General features: G+C 50.6%; 1 protein-coding gene across 1 annotated transcript; it reads left to right on the top strand.

The window, feature by feature from the left end:
- The first annotated feature begins 786 nt into the window (after positions 1-786).
- On the top strand, positions 787-22805 carry Slc26a11 (solute carrier family 26 member 11). The gene is made up of 16 exons (XM_032912222.1): positions 787-1010; positions 1991-2183; positions 2763-2848; positions 5178-5257; positions 6565-6707; positions 10131-10306; positions 10721-10793; positions 13040-13090; positions 15924-15984; positions 17196-17251; positions 17428-17568; positions 18834-18961; positions 19224-19323; positions 19733-19866; positions 21941-22013; positions 22222-22805. Exons 1-16 carry the CDS (start codon positions 831-833, stop codon positions 22323-22325), a joined length of 1779 nt encoding a protein of 592 aa, XP_032768113.1. The 5' UTR covers positions 787-830; the 3' UTR covers positions 22326-22805.
- The last annotated feature ends 1448 nt before the right edge of the window (positions 22806-24253 follow it).

The following is a 24253-nucleotide window of genomic DNA, read 5'->3' as shown; positions in this document are numbered from 1 at the left end:
GCTATGGGACGTGTGCGTGTGTGTGTGTGTGTGTGTGTGTGTGTGTGTGTGTGTGTGTCTGTGTCTGTGTCTGTGTGTGTACACACCCGGATCTTAGCGGATGCTACACACCTAGAATCAATTTAGGAGCCTTAGTTGGTCACAAACTAGAATCTTCAGGCCCCCCCCTCCCGGGTTATGAATGCCACAAGCAGGTGCCGGGTAAATCTTGACTTCAAGGATGTGAGATGCTCCCGCCCCCTTTCCTCCAACTGCAGTCCTCAGTAGTAAATGGAGCTCTTCCACCTAGGTGGCCCTCTGCGGTGGTGAGGTGTGACTCCTTGGGGCCGTCTGGCCGCCCACTCACACACTCTGCTGGCCAGCGGAAGCCTGAGTCTATAGGACCTGCTTCTCTCTGGACTGGATAGTCAGGTTCCCTGGGGAGGGGGTAAAAGAAAGAAACACAGTTCTTCAGAGGTGAAAATTTAGTCTTTAGGCATCCCATGAAGAACTAGTTTGCCAGGTTTTGTTGGTAAGTTGATAATGGAGAGACACCAAAACTTATAGACAGTGGGGTTCAGGGGCTGTGGCCCAGAGAAGGGAAAGAGGGACCTTCCTGAATCCTTGGTCCAGGCCCATGTGCACATTTTTGCTGGCTTCCAGATCATCGTGGTTTGATAAACTTAGCCACCTGGCTGAGCCTGTCTCCCACAAAAGGCAGGCTCTGCTCCTAATGCTCTTGGGGAGATAATGCTACCTTCTCCCAAGCTTAGCCCCTGATCACTGCTCCGTGTCACCCATGCCCAGATCTGTGAAAGGTCTGGGTCAGGCCAGATCCCCCCAGCCTGGACATGGCAGACACACGCTGCTGCTCCAGTGCGGCCCTGAGGAGGAGGCTACCCGTCCTGGCCTGGCTGTCCAACTACTCTCTGCGGTGGCTGAGAATGGACATCATCGCTGGACTCTCCGTGGGTCTCACCGTCATCCCCCAGGCCCTGGCCTATGCAGAAGTGGCTGGACTCCCGCCCCAGGTGAAGTGGCTGACCTTTCTGCTAGCTGCCCCCTCCCCTCAGCCTGATCCCTCCCCATTCCTCAGTGTCTGTCCACAGGATGAACCATCAACCATGGAGTCCAACACTTCTATGTGTCCGACCCAGACGGTCCCTTTGTGTCTAATCTCTTAACCTGTGACTTATTTTTGGTGCCAAGCTGGTCCTAGATTTTTCCATCTAGGGATCGAATCATGCCTCTCGGTGGCCTTAAGAACAGCCAGGTACTTTTATTGGTGGTTTCTGCTTAGAAATCCTAGCACTTGAGAAGCTGAAGCGGGGGGATTGAGAGTTCGAGGCCAAACTATATCACAGGGTTACATAGCGAGACTCAATCGCAAGACAACAGACTTTAAAAGAAGATTAGAAACGTGGGGCTGGAGAGATGGCTCAGTGGTTAAGAGCTCTGACTGCTCTTCCAGAGGTCCTGAGTTCAATTCCCAGCAACCACATGGTGGCTCACAGACATCTGTGATGGGATCCGATGCCCACTTCTGGTGTGTCTGAAGAGAGCAACACTGTACTCACATACAGTAAATAGTATCTTTTAAAAGATGGCTCCACAGTTAAGAGCATTTGCTGCTCTTGCAGAGGACCTGGGTTCAGTTCCCGGGACCCAGATGGGGCAGCTTCTAACAAGCAGTTGTAACTCCAGCTACAGAGGATCTAACGTGGACCTCTGAGATCACTCCCACTCGCGTGGTACGCATAGATAATTGCAGGCAGAGTACTCAGGCACATGAAATTTAAAAAATAAACACGTCTTCAGACTCACACATATAAACACCCAGCCCTCCGAGCCTCCAGCAGACAGCCCCCAAGCCCTTCCTTCCGTAGTTAATGGAAGGAGAGAGGTGCATCCTCTGGTGTGTGCTGGGGTGCCCTAATGCAAGGTTGACAACAGAGAGTGCGTAGTGACCAGCCTGGGCCTCCTGGTGTTCACTGTAGTCTCTCCCCAACAGTACGGTCTCTACTCTGCCTTCATGGGGTGCTTCGTGTACTTCGTCCTGGGCACCTCCCGGGACGTGACTCTGGGCCCCACGGCTATCATGTCTCTCCTGGTATCCTACTACACCTTCCGTGAGCCTGCCTATGCCGTGCTGCTTGCCTTCCTGTCTGGGTGTATCCAGTTGGCCATGGGGCTCCTGCATTTGGGTAAGACCCTGTCTTCCTGCTGTGGGTAGTGGCTTCAGGCTGCTTCTCCTGGGGTACCAGGTCCTCCCAGGGTGCTTTTCTGTGCATTTCTGTATACAGGGGTGGGACAGCCTCCATTGCTACTGTATTCTGGATAGAGGCCAAAAGCATTGTTCAGAAGGCAGCTAGGATGAGGGTTTTAATGCCCAAGCCCACAGTGGCACACCTACTCCAACAAGGCCATACCTCCAAATAGCGCCACTCCCTGGGGTAGGCATACCACCACAGGCGGCTCACTGATAAGAGCATGCACCACGTGAGCAGAGGACGGGGTTTGCTGCACCTGCAAGGGCAACTCAGAACCAACGATGGCTCCAGTTTCACAGGATCTAGCATCCCCTTCTGGCCATACATGGTGCACATAAACTCACACAAGCACACACACACATGCACAACATAAGTTTTTGAAAGAAAATATCCCAAGTAGCATGTCAGACGTCAGTCCTTAGCTGCCCTCTACGCCCAGCCCCTGGGCCACACGTACCCCTTCTCCTCCTGAAGCTGAGAGGGTTAATGGTCTCGCTCCTTTCTCTCCCACAGGGTTCCTGCTGGACTTCATCTCCTGCCCTGTCATTAAAGGCTTCACATCCGCTGCCAGCATCACAATTGGCTTTGGACAGGTCAAGGTAGGCACAGTGTCCGCTAGACTCTGCTCCTGTGGCTGCTGCTGTCGTGCCTGGGAGTAAGACCAAGGCCAGTCGTGCTGCATGGCGCCTGCAGCCCTTCACTGTGGGGCAAGAAGCACATTCTCAAGTGTCTTAGGGTTTTACTGCTGTGAACAGACACCATGACCAAGACAAGTCTTATAAAGGACAGCATTTAATTGGGACCGGCTTACAGGTTCAGAGGTTCAGTCGATCATCATCAAGGTGGGAACAGGGCAGCATCCAGGCAGGCATGGTGTAGGCAGAGCTGAGAGTTCTACATCTTCACCTGAAGGCTGCTAGGAGAAGACTGGCTTCCAGGCAGCTAGGATGAGGGTCTTAAAGCCCACACCCACAGTGACACACCCACTCCAACAAGGCCACACCTTCTAATATTGCCACTCCCTGGGCCTAGCATATACAAACCACCACACCTTAAGGGAGTTGTTGAGTGAGGGTCAGGTTTCCCAGATGGTAGCCTGGGGCTGGTACCTTGGCTTTATTGTGCCCTGGTGCCTGGTGTTTTCTGTCCTATCTTTTACAATCAACTCATTGGGAGATTCATGGTTGCCAGGCAGCCGCCAGGCCCCAGCAGTAAGTCACATCCCATATCTGACTTCCATGCATGGCTTTGCTACTCTCTACTAGGCTTTAAGTACGCCAGCCTCTTTTTTAAAAGTGGTTGGTGGGGTTGGGGATTTAGCTCAGTGGGAGAGCACTTGCCTAGGAAGCGCAAGGCCCTGGGTTCGATCCCCAGCTCCGAAAAAAAAAAACCAAAAAAAAAAAAAAAAAGTGGTTTGTAAGACATCTACAAAAGTGCTAAAACTCAGTCTTCAGTTACCGAGGGTAGAAATGACTTTCACGGCTACCAGCCCACAAGGATGGGGCTGTGGTCTAAAGTGTCCCTGCAGCTAGCACGCCTGTGCAGAGTGAAACCGAACTCTATCCTGCCCTTTGCAGCATGGGCCCCTGGTGGAACACTCAGGGCCACGCCCTTGGCTCGTTGGACTGCACAACTCCAGGAGGCCAGGGCTGCTCTGCCTCTCTGTGCGGGCTGAGAATTGTAGGATAGGTATGTGTGTGTGGGCAGTGCTGGCTTTTTCTTTCTTTGTTTCTTTCTTTGTTTCTTTCTTTGTTTCTTTCTTTCTTTTTTCCCACCCTGATTTTGAGGCACCAGATCACACTTTCAAGTCTTAACTCCCAAGGCATCCCAGACCCCTAGATGGCAAGCTTGTCATTGTGTCCACTGAAACAAAACAAGCAAACAACTCTTAGCAAAGTGTGGTGTGAGTGAGGAGGAGTCCCGTGCACCCCTGTGCCGGTGTCTTGTCTTTATTTGGGAAAGGACCTAATTCAGTTTTGGTTTTGTTTTTCTTTGTTTTTTTTTCTTTTTTTTCTTTTCTTTTTTCTTTTTTTCGGAGCTGGGGACTGAACCCAGGGCCTTGCGCTTGCTAGGCAAGTGCTCTACCACTGAGCTAAATCCCCAACCCCTGTTCTTTTTTTTTTTTTAAGGTTTATTTATTTAGTGTATACAAGTACACTGTAACTGTCTTCAGACACACCAGAAGAGGGCATCGGATCCCATTACAGATGGTTGTGAGCCACCATGTGGTTGCTGGGAATTGAACTCAGGACCTCTGGAAGAGCAGTCAGTGCTCTTAACCGCTGAGCCATCTCTCCAGCCCCCAGTAATTCAGTTTTAGTACATAGGTAGAGTGTTTTTATTTTTCCCTTCCCTTGTAAGCATTGAATGGTCTCTTGTGTGGCCATAATGCCAACAGGTGGATCCTCCTCTGTACCCCATTTTGCAATCCTAGCTGCCCACCTAGTTTTTAAAAAAACGTGTTTAGGGGCTGGAGAGGTGGCTCAGCGGTTAAGAGCACCGACTGCCCTTCTGGAGGTCCTGAGTTCAAATCCCAGCAACCACATGGTGGCTCACAACCATCTGTAATGGGATCCGATGCCCTCTTCTGGTGTGTCTGAAGACAGCGACAGTGTACTCATATATAATAAACAAATCTTTAAAAATATGTATTTTTTTATATATATTTTTATATATATATATATATATATATATATATATATATATATATATATATCACTCTCCTGCCTTTGGGGCTTTTAGGAATCACCTGGTAGTCTCCTGGGAGCCCTAAGACAGCATGGCCCTGGGGATTGTTGTGTCCAGTATGGGACTCCAGAGGCTCTCCTGATGGAAAGAGAGGGTTAGGGTTAGGGTTAGAGGCAGGGGAGGTGTGAGAGGAGCTGGCCTCTGGTGGGCGGTCATCTGATGGTTCCTCTGTTTGAACAGAACCTGCTGGGATTGCAGAACATTCCCCGGCAGTTCTTCCTCCAGGTGTACCACACCTTCCTCCACATCGGAGAGACCAGGTACCTGTTGGCTTTTCTCCTTCCTTCCAGACCCCCTTGCCACCCCCACCTTCATGCCCATCCAGGGGTGGCATCTGTTCTTTCTCACATGGGCCCTGGGAGAAGAGCTGTCGGTCACCCTGCAGCAGGTTAAGACGTGCAGATACCCAGGCCAGGCCAGGCCCAGAGTTAGCAGCATTGGAGCAAGGACCTGGGCAGTGCGGACAGCCTACCTCCAGCCGGTTAGTCAAGAAAGGCCAGACAGGGGGTTGGGGATTTAGCTCAGTGGTAGAGCGCTTGCCTAGCAAGCGCAAGGCCCTGGGTTCAGTCCCCAGCTCCGAAAAAAAGAAAAAAAAAAGAAAAAGAAAGGCCAGACAGTTGTCTCACTTCCAATGTTCTCAGTAAGGGCGAGACCACAGACACAGCACCAGGAACTGATGCAGGGTACAGAGGCAGTGGGCAGTGGGCAGGGCCAGAGAGCCGGGGAACCCACAGGGGGGGCCTTTCCTCCGGAGAGTTAAATACGGCATCAGTGCAGTGGAAGCCAGGATGAATGGCCTATTCCTTAGGCCAGAAATTATTTGGGGAGCCACCCAAGCCCAGGGCAGTCTGCTGGGCTCCCCAGGGCCTAAAGCCAGTGGCAGGGTGCCTCCTGTCGCCCTGGTGGAGGCAGGGGAGTAAGACTGGCTATTCACATTCCTTACGGAGAGAGAGTGCAGTGAGCAGGGTGTCACTGACTATGTAATCCCAAGGCCTGCAGACCACTTGGGATCAGACCAAGCATCCAAAGGCCAGAAGACTCGTGACTGAAAAAAAACGGGGCCAATAGTCCAGTTACCATGGTGATGAGGGGCCTCTCACCTCCCAGCCCTCACAGGGGTGTGTCCTTCCCAGGCCAGAGTAGTTCTGAAATAGACTAGAGACACAGATTATTCCGAAGGTAGAAAGTGGGGCAGGAGGGGTTGGGGATTTAGCTCAGTGGTAGAGCACTTGCCTAGCAAGCGCAAGGCCCTGGGTTCGGTCCCCAGCTCCGAAAAAGAAAGTGGGGCAGGGAGAGAGTCTTGCAGCAAAAGTTACCCCTGAGAGTTATACTTTTGTCTGTGAGTCTGTCGTTTGGGGTGCTGAGGCAGGAGGATTACAAGTTCAAGGACTTGAGCTGTACAGGGAAACCCTGGCTCAATAAAAGGAAAGAGCAGCCATGAACTGAGTCCATGCTGACCGCCCGCCTCCTTACCCTCACCTGCCACTCCACTTCCTCCCCTTCTCCCACCCCCTTCCCTCTTGGTCCCCCACACCCCTTCCCCTCTGTACCACACCCCCGTCTGCAGGGTGGGCGATGCCATCCTGGGACTGGTCTGCATGGTGCTGCTGCTTGTGCTGAAGCTTATGCGTGAACACATGCCTCCTCCCCGTCCTGAGATGCCCCTTGGCGTGAAGTTCAGCCGTGGGCTAGTGTGGACCATCACAACAGGTGAGGGGACCTGCAGGCAGAGGAGCGGGTCCCACAGCGGCCAGTGCTGTGGGCGTAGGCGTTTCCCACCCGTGCTGAGCTGAAGACATAGGCCTCAGATAGTTTTCAGGCCTGGATGGTGACATTGGGGATCATAGTTGTCACTTAGTGGGGACGGTGTTGCTGCCATCTGGTGGACAGAGACCAGAGGTGTGCCGTGCCTCTGCAGGGACTCACTAGCTCAGCACAGCAGCAGAAGAAATCAAATTCCACGGAGACCAACCAACTCTAGCCTTTCTTTTGTTTCTTTTTATTTACAGGATGATCATTACTTGTAAAAGCATATTTTAGCTTTCATGTATATGAGTGTTTTTGCCTGCATGTGTGTCTGTGTACCATGTTCATGCAGTGCCCACAGAGGCCAGAAGAGGGCGTCATATCCCCCAGAACTGGAGCCATAGACAGCCGTGTAGTGGTCCCGTGGATGCTGAGGATTGAATCTGGGTCCTCTGGGAGAGCAACCAGAGCTCTTATCCTTTAAGCCATCTCCAGGCCTCCTTTAAAATACTTTAATTTATTCTTTGACATTCTCATACATTTCTACAAAGTATCCTGATCGCATTCTCTCTCCATGACTGACTCCAGCACATCCCCTCCCATGTTCATGTATCATTTTAAGCAACTCACTGAGTCTAATTAGCACTGTATACATTCCACAGTGCTGTCTGGCTCTCTGCTGGAGCAGACTACGGAGAGGCCACCCTCCTTTCCCCAGCAGCTGTCAACTGCTAGGGATGGGGTCTCATGAGCCCCTCTCCATTCGTGATCTAAACCAGTGGGTGCCGGGGGGGGTGGTGGTGTTCTTTTTTTTTTTTATTCATTTTTATATATAAGTACACTGTAGCTGTCTTCAGATACACCAGAAGAGGGCATCAGATTTCTTTACAGATGGTTGTGAGCCACCATGTGGTTGCTGGGAATTGAACTCAGGACCTCTGGAAGAGCAGTTGGGGCTCTTAACCACTGAGCCATCTCTCCAGCCCCGGTGGTGGTGTTCTTAGTTACACTTTTCCTCCAAGATTTCCCTGTCCAAAAGCAAGTCACCGTTTCCTGACTCCTCTCTTCCCCTCTCTGACCCAGAAGTCCCGCCTACTCTTCTCCCAGTGATTGGTTCCCTGAAATCTCTATTCATGAGGGGAACGTTCTGCCACAGTACACAACCTTTATTGTTTACAATAAGCCTTAAACAGCACAAGAGCTGGGCAGATACCTACCCTCTATGCTGTTAGAATCTACTTTCCTATCATTAACCCAAGTTATTACTTACTGGGTTATTATTATTATTATTATTATTATTATTATTATTATTATTATCTGGGTATACATGAAGCACAGGGACGCAGCTTCCAAAAATCGTAGAGATGGCAGAGATAGCTTACCAACTGAGCAGTCTCTAATACTTCATATAACGTTGGAGCATCAGTCTTCAGCCTTCTGGCCCGGAACATCTGACAGACCTTAAGTGAAGCAGGAGTTCTGAAGGACTAGCTTACCCAGTCTTGGCAGAGATTAGCCGTCATCTATCCTACATCCGTTTGTCCTATTTTGGACCGCATTTTGTCAGCAGATAAAGTTAGAGCATTTCATGCCCAGTGGCTAGCCACAACTGAAGCAACTCCATATGGGGGTTCTGAAACTCATCACCTTCCTTGAAGTGGAATTGGGGGGGGACAGGGAACTGTCAGGAGCAGACATGTCTCGTGGTCAAAAGATCTTTTAATAATAAAATGATTTGGGGGCTGGAGAGACCGCTCAGCAGTTAAGAGCACTGACTGCTCTTCCAGAGGTTCTGAGTTCAATTCCCAGCAACCACATGGTGGCTTACAACCATCTGTAATGGAGATCTGATGCCCTCTTCTGGTGTGTCTGAAGACAGCTACAGTATACTCACATACATGAAATAAATAAATAAATCTTTTTAAAAAAATGAAATGATTTTAAATGTCATATTCTGTGGATCTCTGACGCTTTTGAAGACCATCTGTCTATTTATAATATATCCGAACAAACTAATATGGCCCGTCTCCAGCTACCCATTATCCGTGCAGCCCAGAGTGTATGTTTCTGTGATAATCCTGACTCCTATCTAACATGCTGCCATGTTCCCACCTTAGTGGACTGAACCTCTGAACCTGTAAGCCAGCCCCAATTAAATGGTGTCCTTATAAGAGTTGCCTTGGTCATGGTGTCTGTACACAGCAGTAAAAACTCTAAGACACGGTTCTTTAGGGTTTGAGGATCCTGTGCCTCTTTTTCTCACATCTTCACGGGTGACACGGTAACTGGACTTGGTTCTTTCCCTGCCAAAGTCCATGTCCCTGTGACCGTACGTTTTCCCGGTGTGGACTGTAAATCCCATATAAAGACGATGGGAGTTGTTACCGTTTCTCCTTTGGACCTGCATCTGCTTTTAAGGAGCCCTACACATTAAGGAGAAAGTCACTGATACATGGCCGCTGTTTCTAGTCCTCTTCATGCTTGTGAGCCATTCTTGGCTTCTGTGGGGCGGCGTTTCCCTCTACACAGAAGCTTCGCTGACACCGTCCTGTGGTGTGGGCTTACTGGTCAATTCTTTCTGTTTTTTATGTCTGAATTGGTTTTTATTTTTGCTTTATATTTCAAAGACAGCTTGCCACATGTAGAATGGGTACAGAAGTCTACTGTTTTTTCCCTCTCGATGCTTTAAAGGTTCTGTCTGCGGCCTTCTAGCCTTCTGCATCACTCCAACGGGAGTGTGCTACTGTTCCTCTCTGTGCTTGACCCTTTTCTCCACTGCTTTTAAAATAGCCCCTCCCTGTAATTTAGCTCTCCGTGTGTAACTGCAGAACATTACACAGCACAGGCTGGTCTGGTATGTGCTGTGTAGTCTAAACTAGCCTCAAACTCACAATCCTCCTGCCTCCACATCCTCATTCCTCTCTGTCACCTCCACGATTGTGTGCGTCACAGGGCCACATGCTCATCCCCGCTTGTGGCCTCATTTATTCACGCCGAGTCTCCCAGGATGCAGTGGGGGGCTGTGGAAGGGTATTGTCCCTGGTATGACATGCAGTGACTCTGACCCAGTTATCTTACTCTCATTAAGACGAGGTCTCAGGGCTGGAAAGATGACTCAGTGGTGAAGGACCCTCGTTGCTCTTGCAGAGTTCCATGTTTAATTACCAGCATCCACACAGTGGTTCAGAACTGTCTATATTTCCGGTTCTGGGGGAATCTTCTGACTTCAGGCTCTAGGTACCTACATGGTACGTACACAAACACATGCACGCATGCATGCACGCACATATGCGTGCACACAGGCAAAACGCTCCTACACATAAAATAAATTGAACACGTTTTCAAAAATCAAAACAACCTCACCAATCTCTTCCCCTTCTGCCCTAGCTCGCAACGCCTTGGTGGTCTCCTTCGCGGCCCTGATTGCTTACGCCTTTGAGGTGACAGGATCCCACCCGTTCATTCTGACTGGAAAGATCGCCCAGGGGCTCTCTCCTGTGAGGATGCCGCCCTTCTCAGTGACCACAGACAATAAGACCATCTCTTTCTCTGAGATGGTGCAGGTGAGTGGATGCAGAGCCAGCAGCGTGGCTGAGGCTGAGGTGACCCCTGGGCCGGGTCCTTGAGAAGGGGTGTCTCAGCAGACTGGAGAAGAGACCAAATCGGACACAACCTCAGGATATCTCTTTGTCTTTCTGCCTCAAGCCCCTTCCTTCTTAAACACGGGGGAAGGATGCATTAACCAGGTTCCTCTTAGCACCTCTCTCTCTCTCTCTCTCTCTCTCTCTCTCTCTCTCTCTCTCTCTCTCTCTCTCGTGATGAGGTGGCACTTCCTCTCCAGTATAAATTCACACTCCTGCTGCTGCCCATGTTTGCCTCCATTAGCCGCCAAGACAGCCCAACCTACTCTGGCAGTCCCTGCTTGGCAAGAGACTTCCTGAGCACAGGGGGATTGCTCAGTGACCTTCTCCTCTTAGGACATGGGGGTCGGACTGGCTGTGGTGCCTCTGATGGGCCTCCTGGAGAGCATTGCTGTGGCCAAATCCTTCGGTAAGAATCCTATAACTCCTCTCCCACCCCTCCCGCCAAGCTCACTGCCTCCTGGTCTGTCTATTCCAATTTTTAAAATCAGAATTTAAATACAAGTAATGCATGCATGTGTTTTAAAATGAATAAAGGTAGAGGGCCAGCGTAGCCCGGCCACTCTCAGAGTACAGTCTGCACAGGCACAACTCTCCTAGCTCCCAGAGTCCAGACAGAGGATACTCCATGCCCTGTAAGCAGGACTTGGACTCTGAGGAGCCCTATCAGCCTGCCCTGTGTGGATGCGTGAGGCCCTGCCATGAAGCCCCCCTCACTGGCTTCTGCTCCTACCATGCGGTGCTGAGCATGATGTCAGGTGAACTGGAATGAGATGTATGTTAAGGAACATCGTCCCCTGCATAGCCTCTTACAGCATGCACTGGCCGCCTCGTGGATCATAGAGATATGTCAAACCAGGAGGCAGTGGGCTGTGTTGTAATTGTTTTTAGTGTAATTTGTTGAATTGAAAAAAAAAAAATTTTTTTTTTTTTTTGGTTCTTTTTTTCAGAGCTGGGGACCGAACCCAGGGCCTTGCGCTTCCTAGGCAAGCGCTCTACCACTGAGCTAAATCCCCAACCCCTAAAATTTTTTAAGATGTATTATATTTTTTAAGTGTGTGTGTGCGTGCGCACACGAGAGTCTACGTGAGTGTATGTGAGTGTGTACGTGTGTGTTTGTGCATGTGTGTGTGTTTGCTCATGTGTGTGTGTGCATATTTGTGTAGATGAGTGAGATAGATGAGTGAGAGAGAGAGAGAGAGTGTGTGTGTGTGTACATGAGTTCAGAGGCCAGAAGAAGGAATCAGATCCCACTGAACCAGAGGTGCTTTATTTATTTGTTAATTTATTTATTTATTTATTTTTTATAGCTTCAATTTCTCATTTATTATATATAAGTACACTGTAGCTGTCTTCAGATACACCAGAAGAGGGCATCGGATCTCTTTTACATGGTTGTGAGCCACCATGTGGTTGCTGGGAATTGAACTCAGGACCTCTGGAAGAGCAGTCGGGTGCTCTTAACCACTGAGCCATCTCTCCAGTCCCTATTTGTTAATTTAATACCAGCCCAAACTTCGTGGCCTTGACTGTCATGAAACTCAGCTTGGCCTTGAACTCACAGAAATCTGCATATCTGCCTGGGATGTAAATGAGCCACCCTTTCCAGCTGAACAGTTCAAGTTTAATCAGGCTGGACTTTAAACTTCAACTTTAGTAGGTGGCTCACAGAATTCCTAAATAATTTAACCCCTTGTTTTCTCCCGCTGGCTCAGGATGAACTGGGCCCTTGGTCTTACCTTCTTTTTTTTTTTTTTTTTTTTTTTTTTTTTTTTTTTTTTCGAGACTGGGGACCGAACCCAGGGCCTTGTGCTTCCTAGGCAAGCGCTCTACCACTGAGCTAAATCCCCAACCCCTGGTCTTGCCTTTCTAAGGAATGCTCTTGAAATCCCTCACTTGACCCAAGTGCTTTTTTTTTTAAGATTTATTTATATATTATCTATAATGGATATATGCCTGAAGGCCAGAAGAGGGCACCAGATCCCATTACAGATGGTTGTGAGCCACCATGTGGTTGCCGGGATCTCTGGAAGAACAGCCTAACCACTGAGTGCTCCTAACCACTGAGTCATCTCTCCAGCCCTTGACCCAGTTCTTACAGCTCCGTATTATAGGTGTCTGTGTTCTGAACTGTAAACACAGCAGGTCCTCTTTACTATGGGTACAGGCTGATTCTGAGGCTAAAACCCAGATAAGAGGCTTGGGGTGGGGCTCGGTATTGCAGCATTTGGCTAACGTGTAAGGTCCAGGTTCCACCCCCAGCAACACACACATCACCAGCGAAAATAAAATATGGTTTCAAAGTTCCACATATCATGTTTCCTGTGTGGTCCTGGTTATGCCTGGGATAAATTCCTTCTCCAACATTCCAGTACTTTATCCCTGACCCAAGTCAGACTCTCTAATGTCTATTTATTTGCTGGGCATGGATTCCTACCACTTTTACCCCGGTACTGAGAGGTAGAGTCAGACAGGTCTTTGTGAGTTCAAGGCTAGCCTGAACACTTGCTGCCCCCAACCACTGAGCCACCCATCTCTTCTAGTTCCTGCTTTTGGGTGTGTAAGCATTTCTTAATGTAAACTTGTCCCTGCGGCTTGGGACCCGCACATAATGTGTACATCGCTAACAGCGTCTCCACTGCCCTTTCTCTTTAGCCTCTCAGAATAATTACCGCATTGATGCCAACCAGGAGCTGCTGGCCATCGGTAAGACCCGTTCTGTTCCCAGTGCCTGTGTGTCTGTCTGATTGCATCGGGTATGATGTTTGTGGCGGGGAGGAGCCTTTAAAATATCCGGTTGGACTTGTCCTCACGTGTCCATTGGGCTCCGTGCAGCCCCTCCTCTGTGGTCTGTTCCTCTGCCTGCCAAGTACCTGCTTTGCCCTGCCTGAAAGCTATACCCTGTCCTGTGCCCCGAAGAGAGCTGGAGGGTGCAGCCAGGTAGACTCCAGGCGAGTCTCCCAAATGCCTTTCCCTGGACGGGCATGGGATAAGGGGGGCCCAGGGTATTACCTCCATATTTTCCCAGTAGAGCCTCCTTCCAGGCAACGACACATGGGTCACTAAGGACTCAGGTGGATTCTGTGACTAGCTTACTTGTCCCTACAATCTAACTTACATACCGGTGTGTTTTGAAACAACACTAAAAATCTTTTTGTTTTAAAGAAGTTGTGTGTGTGTGTGTGTGTGTGTGTTCGCGCGCGTGCTCAATGTAGCACGGTTTTCCCTGGAACTGGAATTAAAACAGTTATGAGCACCCTGTGGGTGCTACGAATAGAACCTGGGTCCTCTGCAAGAGAACAAGTGCTCTTAATTGAGCCATTGGGTCAGTCCCACACTAAGACTCTTAAAACTGATAATGGTACCCCTCTTAATATGTTGTGGAACCTGGGTGTTCCTGTCGGGTCCTCTCGCTCTTGTGAATGCCCTAAGCCTAGAAACTACTGGGGCCACTCCTCTAAGAGCACTGGCAGTACCCAGCCATCCACAACCGTCCAATGGAAGGGGTTTGGCTGTGGCTGTTTGTCTGAACTGGTGAATAAGGCTCTAATGAGGTGGGATCAGCTGCCTCTTTTAGCAGAAGAAATCCACGGACACCCCATGCACGTGGGAAATCATCCAACTCTGAGTTCTGAGGCCTATTTTCACATTGAACGCTGTGCACTCATTCTGAGGCTGGGGAGATAGCTCAGTGGTAGGGCACTTGCCTACCGTGTGTGAAGAAGCTCTGGATCCCCGACTGAGAGGGGTTAAAAAGAGCACGTCAATCCCCAACACTAACTGATAATAAATAGATAAAAAGTCAATAACAGGGGTTGGGGATTTAGCTCAGTGGTAGAGCGCTTGCCTAGCAAAGCAAGGCCCTGGGTTGGTCCCCAGCTCAAAAAAAAAAAAAAAAAAAAAAAAAGTCAATAACAGCAGAGGGCTGTCCTGCTAGCAGTGGAGCCTCCAGAGTGCCAGCCAGATAGAAACATGAAAGGTGAGGTCAGTGAAGAGGGTCTGCTTCCTGGCGCTGCAGTAGACCAGGTCTTCAGCTGTTTGTGCCAGCACTGGCCGGGCATCTCCATTGATTCAGTCTCTACCAAGCTGCCCTGGCCTTTACTCTCAAAGGCCTGGGCTTGGCTCTGTGACTCAAGAGGGGCTGGTACTTAAGTAATTCCCAGTCTTACAGGGCTTTTTCTCATTTTTCTGTGTGTCTACCACACTTTCGAATGACCCTTGGTCAGCTCAGTCTAGCTGCGGATGTCAGGGCCAAAAGAAGGGAGATCTTACAGGAATTGAGGTTGCTGATAGATATTTTTCTTTCTTTCTTTTTTTTTTTAAAGATTTATTTATTTTATTATATGTGAGTACACTGTAGCTGTCTTCAGACACACCAGAAGAGGGCATCGGATCCCATTACAGATGGTTGTGAACCACCATGTGGTTGCTGGGAATTGAACTCAGGACCTCTGGAAGAGCAGTCAGTGCTCTTAACCACTGAGCCATCTCTCCAGCCCAATATTTTTTATACTCAGTAATAAATGGTATGTATTAGAGAATGCAAGATAGCCCGCCCACCCTGTCTGAGGAGCCGCTGGCCGCTATGGCTGCTGGGGACAGGGAGTCACTTTTCTCCAGTGGTGTAGCTGTCCATGTTCCAAGTCTAAGCAAGTCACGTCACACCTGCCCTTTGGGGTAGCGACTGGCTTCCTTACACTTAGTGCTAGGGGAGTTCCAAGAGTAGGACTTGAACCTGTGGTCGCCAGATTAAGTCACCGTAAAGGTTCCTGTGTGGGATGGATGTTGAGCAGGCAGAGCGTGGTGGGTGTAGGCCAAGGTCTTAGTTCTTGGGTCCCAACAGGCAGTAGTAGTAATGTGATGTAATATGATGTCACCCGGGAAAGCGGGAAAGCGCTTTGCTGCCTTTCAGTCCCTGAGGGGACTCAGCATTCGCAGCAGCCACATCTCAGGTACCCTCTCAGCTGCAACCCTCCCCGGAAGGTCCTCTCCATGGTTGCTGATAGTGACTTTAAGGCGTCATGAGGCCTGAGCCAGGTCTACTTTAAACCTAGACTAGATGGGGCATGGTGATGGTGGCACTCAGGAAGCAGGGACAGAAAGCTGCAGGTTCAAGTCCTTCTTGGCTCATGGCCACTCTGGGCTACCTGAGACCTTGTCTCGGCAAAAGCTGGCCAGGGTGGTGGTGGCAGAGGCGGCGGTGGCACACGCCTTTAGTCCCAGCACTCAGGAGGCAGAGGCAGGCGGATCTCTGTGAGTTCAAGTCCCATCTGGTCCACAGAGCAAGTTCTAGGACGGCCAGGGCTACACAAAGAAACCCCGTCTCCAGGAACAACAACAAAAGCAAACTCTTTGAATTAAGAGTTAGAAAGCTAGACTCCAAGGCAGGGAATGTGATAGATTTGGTTCCTCTCCCTGGATGAGCACCGGGTGAGGGGCCCCAGGTCCTCTCTGTCTTTCCCCTGTGTGGTTCTGCATTTGAGTCCCCTCCTGTCAGCCTAGTGTCCCTGCCTCTCCTGGTTAACTCTTCTCTCTCCAGGCCTCACCAATGTGCTGGGCTCCCTAGTCTCGTCTTACCCGGTCACTGGCAGCTTTGGGCGGTGAGTAGCCATGTTCTTCTCCGTACATTTAGGGTTAGCAGGGTCCAGAGACCCTTTTCCCCCTGCCATGCCCTTAGTCATATTTGACACTTACCTCCTTTAGTCCGACAGGCATTCTAAAGACCTCTGGGAAGCTGTGACTTGTCCCCAGCAAGGCAGGTTACACCTACCCCTCAGGATAGCTCCTGGCATCTCTGCCCAGCATTTAGTGATACAACTTCCTGGTTGATTCCAAAAGAAATAGTGGGGAGGGCTTGGCACGGTGCCACAGATCTTTATTTCCAGCACTTGGAAGGCAGAGGCAAGTGGATCTGTGTGCATGAGGTCAAGGCCAGTCTGGTGTACAGAGTGAGTTCCAGGGGAGATGTTGGAGAGAAAGAGAGAAAAAAGAGAGAGAGAGGAGGAGGAAGAAGAGGGGAGAGAGGGAGAAGGAGGAAGAAGAGGAGGAAGAGGGGAGAGAGAGGGAGAGAGGAGAGGGGGGAAAGGAAGAAGAAGGGGAGAGAGAGGGAGAGATAGAGAGGGAGAGGGAGAGAGGTGGGGGAGAGAAGGAGAGATAGAGAGGGAGAGGGAGAGGGAGAGAGAGAGAGGAGAGAGGGGGAAAGGAAGATGTATCCATATCTGTGTCTGTCCTGATGCATTGTTCGGAGGCAAGTTTTCCTGGGTTCAGAGCTGGGGGAGCTCTGAGGCTGAAAGAGGGGCTACATGCATTACCGAGCAGAAACTGGGGATGTGGGGAGTCAGAAGAGGGGAGATCTTAAAATAGTTGAGGTTCTTGATCAGTGTCTTCCATACTTAGTAATAAACAGTTTATATTAGGGAAAGAAGACAGCCCACCCACCCCTAGCTGAAGAGCTCTTGGCTGCTGATGGCTGTGGGTGCTGAGGGGTAGGATCGGGGTTGTTTCTTCAGTGGTGTGGCCAATGGGCAGTAGCCAGTGTTGTGGTAATAGAGCCACACCCGGGCTCATGCAGGAATCCCTTCCTAAGTAAACTAAGTGGGCAGATAAAACAGAGTCCCTAGGAAGAGGAAGGGACTTGAGAGAGGAATGGGGGCTGGTGGCAAAGCTAACTCACTTCATTCTGCTAAGGGGGCTGAACCACCTGCTGTCACCTCCACTTCAGGTCTCCCTGGAAGGTCAGCCCTCCAGTGAGGCCAGACAGCTCTCCTCTCAGCCATGGGGGGTTGATGGGTTTCTTCCCGTTGCCTTCCAGGACAGCAGTGAATGCCCAGACGGGGGTTTGTACCCCGGCAGGAGGCCTGGTGACTGGTGAGCCCCACCCCTTCTTTACCTTGGGTGGAAAAGGTGGAGGGGAGGAGCCCACGGTTCTCTACCAAGTCTGTGTAGTGGATAACCAGGCTCCTCCGTACCTCCGCTGAGCCTGTATCCTTCTGTGGGTGTGGCCGGGTGAGTGCCTGTCCCCAGTTGACCCGCCATCCCCACAGGTGTCCTGGTGCTGCTGTCTCTGGACTACCTGACCTTACTGTTCTACTATATCCCCAAGTCTGCACTGGCTGCCGTCATCATCATGGCTGTGGCCCCGCTCTTTGACGTCAAGATCTTCAGGAGGCTCTGGCTTGTTCAGAGTACGTATGCAAAGCGGGGCAGCTCTGGGGTGACATCTGGGAATGCCTAGGCCTTTGTTATTCCTCCTGGCCTGTGAGCTGGAGCTGTGGCACTCTGGTAAACTTAGGAGAAGATACACTGGAGGTGGCTGCTTAGTGAGCGAAGCTGGACTTCGGTCCACACAGAGCTGGGCAGAGCTCTGTAGCTATGGAGTGGAGAGCAGATTTTCCCCACTCGGTGTCCTCATCCTCGCCTCCCCCCACCTATCTCTTCCTGAGGGGGTGGTGACAGAAAGGCCTCACACAATAGTCTCTCAGTCTCCCCCATCTCCCGCCCTGAGAGCCCCTCATCCACTGGTTTCTTTAACAAATCAGAGGTTAACTTTTCCTTCTTCCTCGTTGGCCAGTTGTCGGGTGTGTGTCCCAGTTTTCTGTGTAACAGGTTTCATCTTTAGGACAGCCTTGAAATATATCAGTGTAGATGTGTGGAACTGATGTTCTCCAAGGAAACTAGGACTCCAGAAAGGGCATGGCCTGTCTAGGTTGCCACATCAGAGGTACAACCTCAGACTGAGTCCAAGTACTTTGTGCCCAGGGCAATAAATCCTCCTGGTCTCCTGGAGTCACAAGACACACCACACACACACCATGCTACATATACACAAACACTCACATATCACACCATAGACATACACCCATACACACCACACACACATTCACCACACACACACACAAACACAAACACAGACAGACAGACACACCACACACAGAAACACTCACATACCACACAAACACATAATGCACACAGAGACACACAGACACACACACACACACACACATACACCATGCCACATAAACACATACACAGACAGACAGACAGACAGACACACACTCACATACCACACAAACACATAATGCACACAGAGACACACAGACACACACACACACCTTTCTCTCTGTCCCTTTTCCCTGGATCCTCTGATGAGCCCCCACCCCCACCCCCACCCCCACCCCAACACCTACCTGCTCAGAGGCCAGAGGGCTGGGATGGGCCAGGCAGGTCCTACCCTGGTAGACAGAGACCCCATTCTTTACCTCTGCCCTCCGTCTAGAGGACAGCTGCAACCCACACCTTCTATTCATGTGACCAGATCTTCCTCTAGGCAGCTATAGGGCTCTGACTACCTCCATGAACCCCAGGAGAGGCTAAGGTTGGTCACTGGGCTGTGGGGCTCAGTGAACAGGGATGGGGGTGAGGGTTGCCTCTGAATCAGTACTCCTCCTAGGGCTGGATCTGTTACCACTCTGCGTGACATTCCTGCTGTCCTTCTGGGAGATCCAATACGGCATCCTGGCAGGGACCCTGGTGTCTTTGCTCATTCTCCTGCACTCTGTAGCTAGACCCAAAACCCAGGTAGGCTCAAGAGTAGGGAGAGCGGGAGTGGGAATCCCCAGGCCCCAACAACCTCCTTGCTTACTTTCCTAGGTGCTCCTGAGGGAGAGCATTTTCTAGCTCTCCTGAGTATGGGGTGTTGGGAGCTCTCCTGCCAGCTCGCACTCCTGCTGTACCCCACTTGATGGACTTGAGTCAGGGGTTCCTCCTGGTGCAATGAGGGAAGCTTGGAAGACTGTCCTGTCCTGTCTGCTTCTAACGTTCACCCCCCGCCCCAATCCAGGTGTCAGAAGGACAGATTCTTGTTCTCCAGCCGGCCAGCGGCCTGCACTTCCCTGCAGTTGATGCCCTCCGAGAGGCAATGACGAAGAGGGCCCTGGAAGGTATGTGAGCCCATCAAGATGAGCAGCACACACTTCCTGCCGTCCCCTACACCACAGTCTCAACACCCTCAGGCCGGGCCCCTTGGTCAGGGAGACACTCACCTGTTTTCACGGTTGAGACGTCATTGAGTAGCGTCTGCTGCAGATAGGACAGCCCTCACTGGGCAGTAGCCCTGTGGCTTCCCTATAGCCTGTCAGGAAGGGCCGTGTTTGCTTCTGTTCCTCTGTCTGGGGAACTGACATCCAAGGGAACGTACAAAGGAAGTTGCTCTCTCCACAAATCCATCCTTTTCACCTTGGTTCCATTGCTGGGCGACAGCCCTGGGGAATGGTCTCATGGCGGATGTTTTTCCACTGTCGGGCTGCAGAGCCATAGGCTCTGTGGCAGACTCATGGCCTGTCTCCCCAGCATCCCCACCACGTTCCGCGGTTCTGGAGTGCACGCATGTCAGCAATATAGACTACACCGTGATTTTGGGACTCAGTGAGCTCCTGGAGGACTTCCAGAAGAAAGGTGTCACCCTGGCCTTTGTTGGCCTACAGGTAGGAAGGCCAAGCCACCTTATGAGGAGGGTCCACAGCCTCCCCATGGCCCTAGGTTAATGTGATACGTGTGGAAAGATACAATTGCACCTACCATAGTCCCAGTATGTAGGAGTGTCTTTTTTTTTTTTTCTTTTGTTTTTTCGGAGCTGGGGACCGAACCCAGGGCCTTGTGCTTGCTAGGCAAGCGCTCTACCACTGAACCAAATCCCCAGCCCCAAGAGTGTCTTAGTTAGGGTTTCACTGCTGTGAACAGACACCATGACCAAGGTAAGTCTTATAAGGACAACATTTAATTGGGGCTGGCTTACAGGTTCAGAGATTCAGTCCATTATCATCAAGGTGGGAACATGGCAGCATCCAGGCAGGCATGGTGCAGGAGGAGCTGAGAATTCCACATCTTCATCTAAAGGATGCTTGCAAAACACTAGCTTCCAGGCAGCTAGGATGAGGGTCTTAAAGCCCACACCCACAGTGACACACCCACTCCAACAGGGCTACTCCTAATAGTGCCACTCCCTGAGCCAAGCATATACAAACCATTTCAAGGAGGCTGAGGCAGGAGTACTGACATGAGTTCGAGTCCAGCTTGGGCCATGTATCAGGTGTGAGGCTCGCCAGAGCTACAGAGTTAAGACTCTGTCAAAAAAGTCAAAACAAGGGCTGGAGAGATGGCTCAACAGTTAAGAGCACTGACTGCTCTTCCAGAGGTCCTGAGTTCAAATCCCAGCAACCACATGGTGGCTCACAACCATCTGTAATGGGATCTGATGCCCTCCTCTGGTGTGTCTGAAGAGAGAGTGACAGTGTACTCATATTAATAAAATAAATAAATCTAAAAAAAAAAAATTAAAAAAGTCAAAACAAACAAAACACTAAAACTAAAAAAATTTAAATTCCTCAGTGATACCTCTAAGCCATAACATCATTATAAGCATCCCATGTCTGATGACATCATTATACACACCCCATCTGAAATGACAGCATTATTAGTACCTCATGTCAGGTGACATCATTGTAAGCAGCCATGTCAGATGACGTCATTGTAAGCGCCCATGTCACATGACGTCATTGTAAGCACCCGCACCAGGGCTCTCTGCTGGCTGTGGTTCTAACCTGGCAGGCTACCAACCATCTGAATTCATCTTCCTGCAGTCGGTGCCGACCCACATATGCTGTCTATGTGCTCAGTGTTGGGAACGTCAGGCCAGGGCTCTGGTCCAGGACCATGCTCATGGCCACTGTGCTGCGCCTGCGTGCAGAGCTCTCGTCCTCGTGGGTGTTAGAGATTATTGGAGGCAATGTGGAAGGAAGAGACCTACCTCTGCAGACGCAGGGTGCCCTTTAATCAGAACCGTGGAGGGCAGGGGTATTCAAGGGAGTGGAGCGTGTGCCCAGGATGATCTGGCTTTATAGGGAGGACAGGGGAGCTTCAGAAGAGGAAACTTATCTACGGATGTGCTCTGTGTAGTTTCAAGAAGGAAGGATGTCAGCAGATGTTGCCGTTCCTACACTGGCTTTCTGGTCAGACGGTTTCTTCTCACCACGCCTAGTCCGGGTCTGAGATTTGCTGTTTTAAATCATTAACCTTTATGGTCACTGGAGACCGTTCATTTGTAAGCTCTTCTGGCAGTGCTCGCCCATCTCCCTCCTCCCGCTTCTCTCTTCCCTCCTCCTCCCTCCGTCCATTCAAACTGAAGCAGACTGTGACAGTTTATTTATGCCTGGCTCATGGAGTGGCACGGTTAGGAGGTGTGGCCTTGTTGGAGTGGGCGTGTCACTGTGGGCGTGGGCTATAAGACCCTCACCCTAGCTGCATGGAAGCCGGTCTTCTGCTTGGATGCTGCCACGATGCCTTGATGATAATGGACTGAACCTCTGAACCTGTAAGCCAGCCCCAGTTAAATGTTGTCCTTACAAGAGTTGTCTTGGCCATGGTGTCTGTTCACAGCAGTAAAACCCTAACCAAGACACAGACTCTCCCTGGAACACTCAGGGTATCCAGATGAACCACCCACTGCACAGAACAGAGCAGAGGTACCCTGACCTGTATCACACTGTGTGTGCGTCCTAGGTGCCTGTGCTCCGCACACTCTTGGCTGCTGACCTCAAGGGTTTCCGGTACTTCACCACTCTGGAGGAGGCAGGTGAGTGTCTGGAATATTCTTCAGCAAACTGTGATGGATATGGAACAGGACGAGTCAAGAAAACTCCGAGCTGGGCAGGGGCCTGGCCTCAGACAGGCCCACCCTTTCTGCCTGGGTACCAGACCCTGGGTGCCGGTCATTCCTTGAGTTTAGGATCCAGCCTTGGGTAGTATTTTCAGTACTTGATAAGATCCTGTGTGTTTTGCAGAGAAATCCCTGCAGCAGGAACCAGGGACTCAGCCTTACAGCATCCGTGAAGACACTGCCTCAGAGCACAGGAGCTCCCTACTGAAGTCTCCCTCGGGCCCCTGAACGGCAGCTGGTATAGGAAGGGTCTCCGGAAGGTTCTGTCGCTGTGACTTGGTGTCACCTGATAGACTCACCAACCTGGAGGGACTGAAATGGCTCTGGGGAAGAGCAGGGAGCCATGTGTGATTCCGGGGTGTCCCCTAGGTGTGAGTATTTGAGGGCTGGGGTGGCTGGACAGTCTTCCAGAGAGAGAGAGAGAGACCAAGAAAGATGGGGAATCATGTCTTCTGGCCTGGGCTGGCAGGGTAAGCTGGCATTTTCCAGATCTCAAGTCCTTCTTTGGAATCAGACCCTACCAGAGAAGAGTCAGAGAGACCGGGCATCTCAGAGATGTGTCTGACCATGGCGTGAAGACGAACCTGAGCTGAAGAGGCGACCACAGTGTGCCACACAAGGTCAATTCTGTTTAAAATCACGTGTTTTGAAATGGAAGTCACTCTGGTGTTTTTGTAAAGCAATACGAACACTAATGCTTGTTTTTTTTTTTTTTTTTTTTGGTTTGGTTTTTTTTTTTTTTAAATCCAAGAACTTATTAAGCCCTATTCACTGTCCTCTTCATCTGAGGTCCCCTGCCCAGGACAGGTCCGTGTATCTGTGTGCACACACAGTCTTATGTGAAGAACCAAATCACTGTTGGGTTTGGTTTTTTTTTTTTTTTTTTTTTTGGGTTTTTGGTTTGTTTTGTTTTGTTTCGGAGCTGAGGACCGAACTCAGGGCCTTGCACTTGCTAGGCAGCTCTACCACTGAGCTAAATCTCCAACCCCGAATCACTGTTTTAAGGTGCTTTGTAAACTGTCTTCATGTCGTCATTAATTGTGTATTATTTATTGCGATGATCAATGGCATTTAATTCTATATTATTTATTCCGTGCGTCCGTGTGTGGCTGTGTGTGTGTGTGTGTGTGTGTGTGTGTGTGTGTGTGTGGCTTTGTGTGTGTGTGTGTGTGTGTGTGTGTGTGTGTGTGTGTGTGTGTGGTGTGTGCATATGTGCAGAAGCAAGAAGAGGGCATTGAGTATTCCACCGAAACTCTCCGCCTTGCTCCCTTGAGACAGAAGCCCCTTTTGACTGTGGATGGAAGCTGGTTGACAACAAGCCCCCTATCCTCCTGTGTCTGCCCTGTCCCCCAGCACTGGGATTAGAGGCTCACCAGCAACCCCATCAACACCGTACGTGGGTGTTGGGGGTTTGCTAGTATGTGCTGTGTCATGGAACCGTATGCCTACTGCTAGTGTGTTCCGTGGTGTGGAGCCTTGTTCCTGTTGCCGCCGTGTGGTGTCACAGTGGGTAGAGCTGTGTCCCTATGGCTAGTTGGGTGACTTGATTCCCGGGGAGACTTGAAGAGGCATCTGTCCAATCTGGATATGGAACTGGGGTCAGATAAAAGTACAGATACCACCGTCCAGCTTGGTGAACGAATGAGCATTGTACTCTCTCTTCTAAGAGCATGGGGGGTTCCCCTAGGGAGCACAGGGAAGTGTGAGTGGGGGGAAGTGTATGGACACGGCCATGCCAAGGATTCCAGTGCCTGAGCCCTGTGGGCGTGAGCTCAGAGGATGGCAAAGTCCCGTTGGGAGTCTGGTGCGTGTGACTGACAGTCTGTACAGAAACTAGCAAGGGCAGCTTCTTCAGGTTTATAGCCTGAGCCTGCTCAGCCACAGTCCCCGCCTACGTAGCTGCCCCTCCCCTGTGACGAAGCTGTGATTCTGGGTTGTGGAGGTCAGAGGCGTGGATGTGCTCCTGTCCTTGCTGCCCCTTGTCAGGGTTCCAGGACGGAAGCCACACAGGATGAGTCAGGTGACTTCCATGACTCATCCGCACCTCAGCTCAGGGAAGCTGGGAACCGGGAGCTCACAGTACAGCCTGCAGACAGCACAAAGGTCAGACTGGGTCCTTGCTTGGCAGCTTGGCTGCTGTCCCTTCCAGGCTGTTT

Source organism: Rattus rattus, chromosome 9 (assembly GCF_011064425.1).
Source record: "Rattus rattus isolate New Zealand chromosome 9, Rrattus_CSIRO_v1, whole genome shotgun sequence".
Taxonomy (NCBI): domain Eukaryota; kingdom Metazoa; phylum Chordata; class Mammalia; order Rodentia; family Muridae; genus Rattus; species Rattus rattus.
The sequence above is the reverse complement of the archived record's forward strand: the minus strand, read 5'-3'. Positions and strand labels throughout refer to the sequence as shown.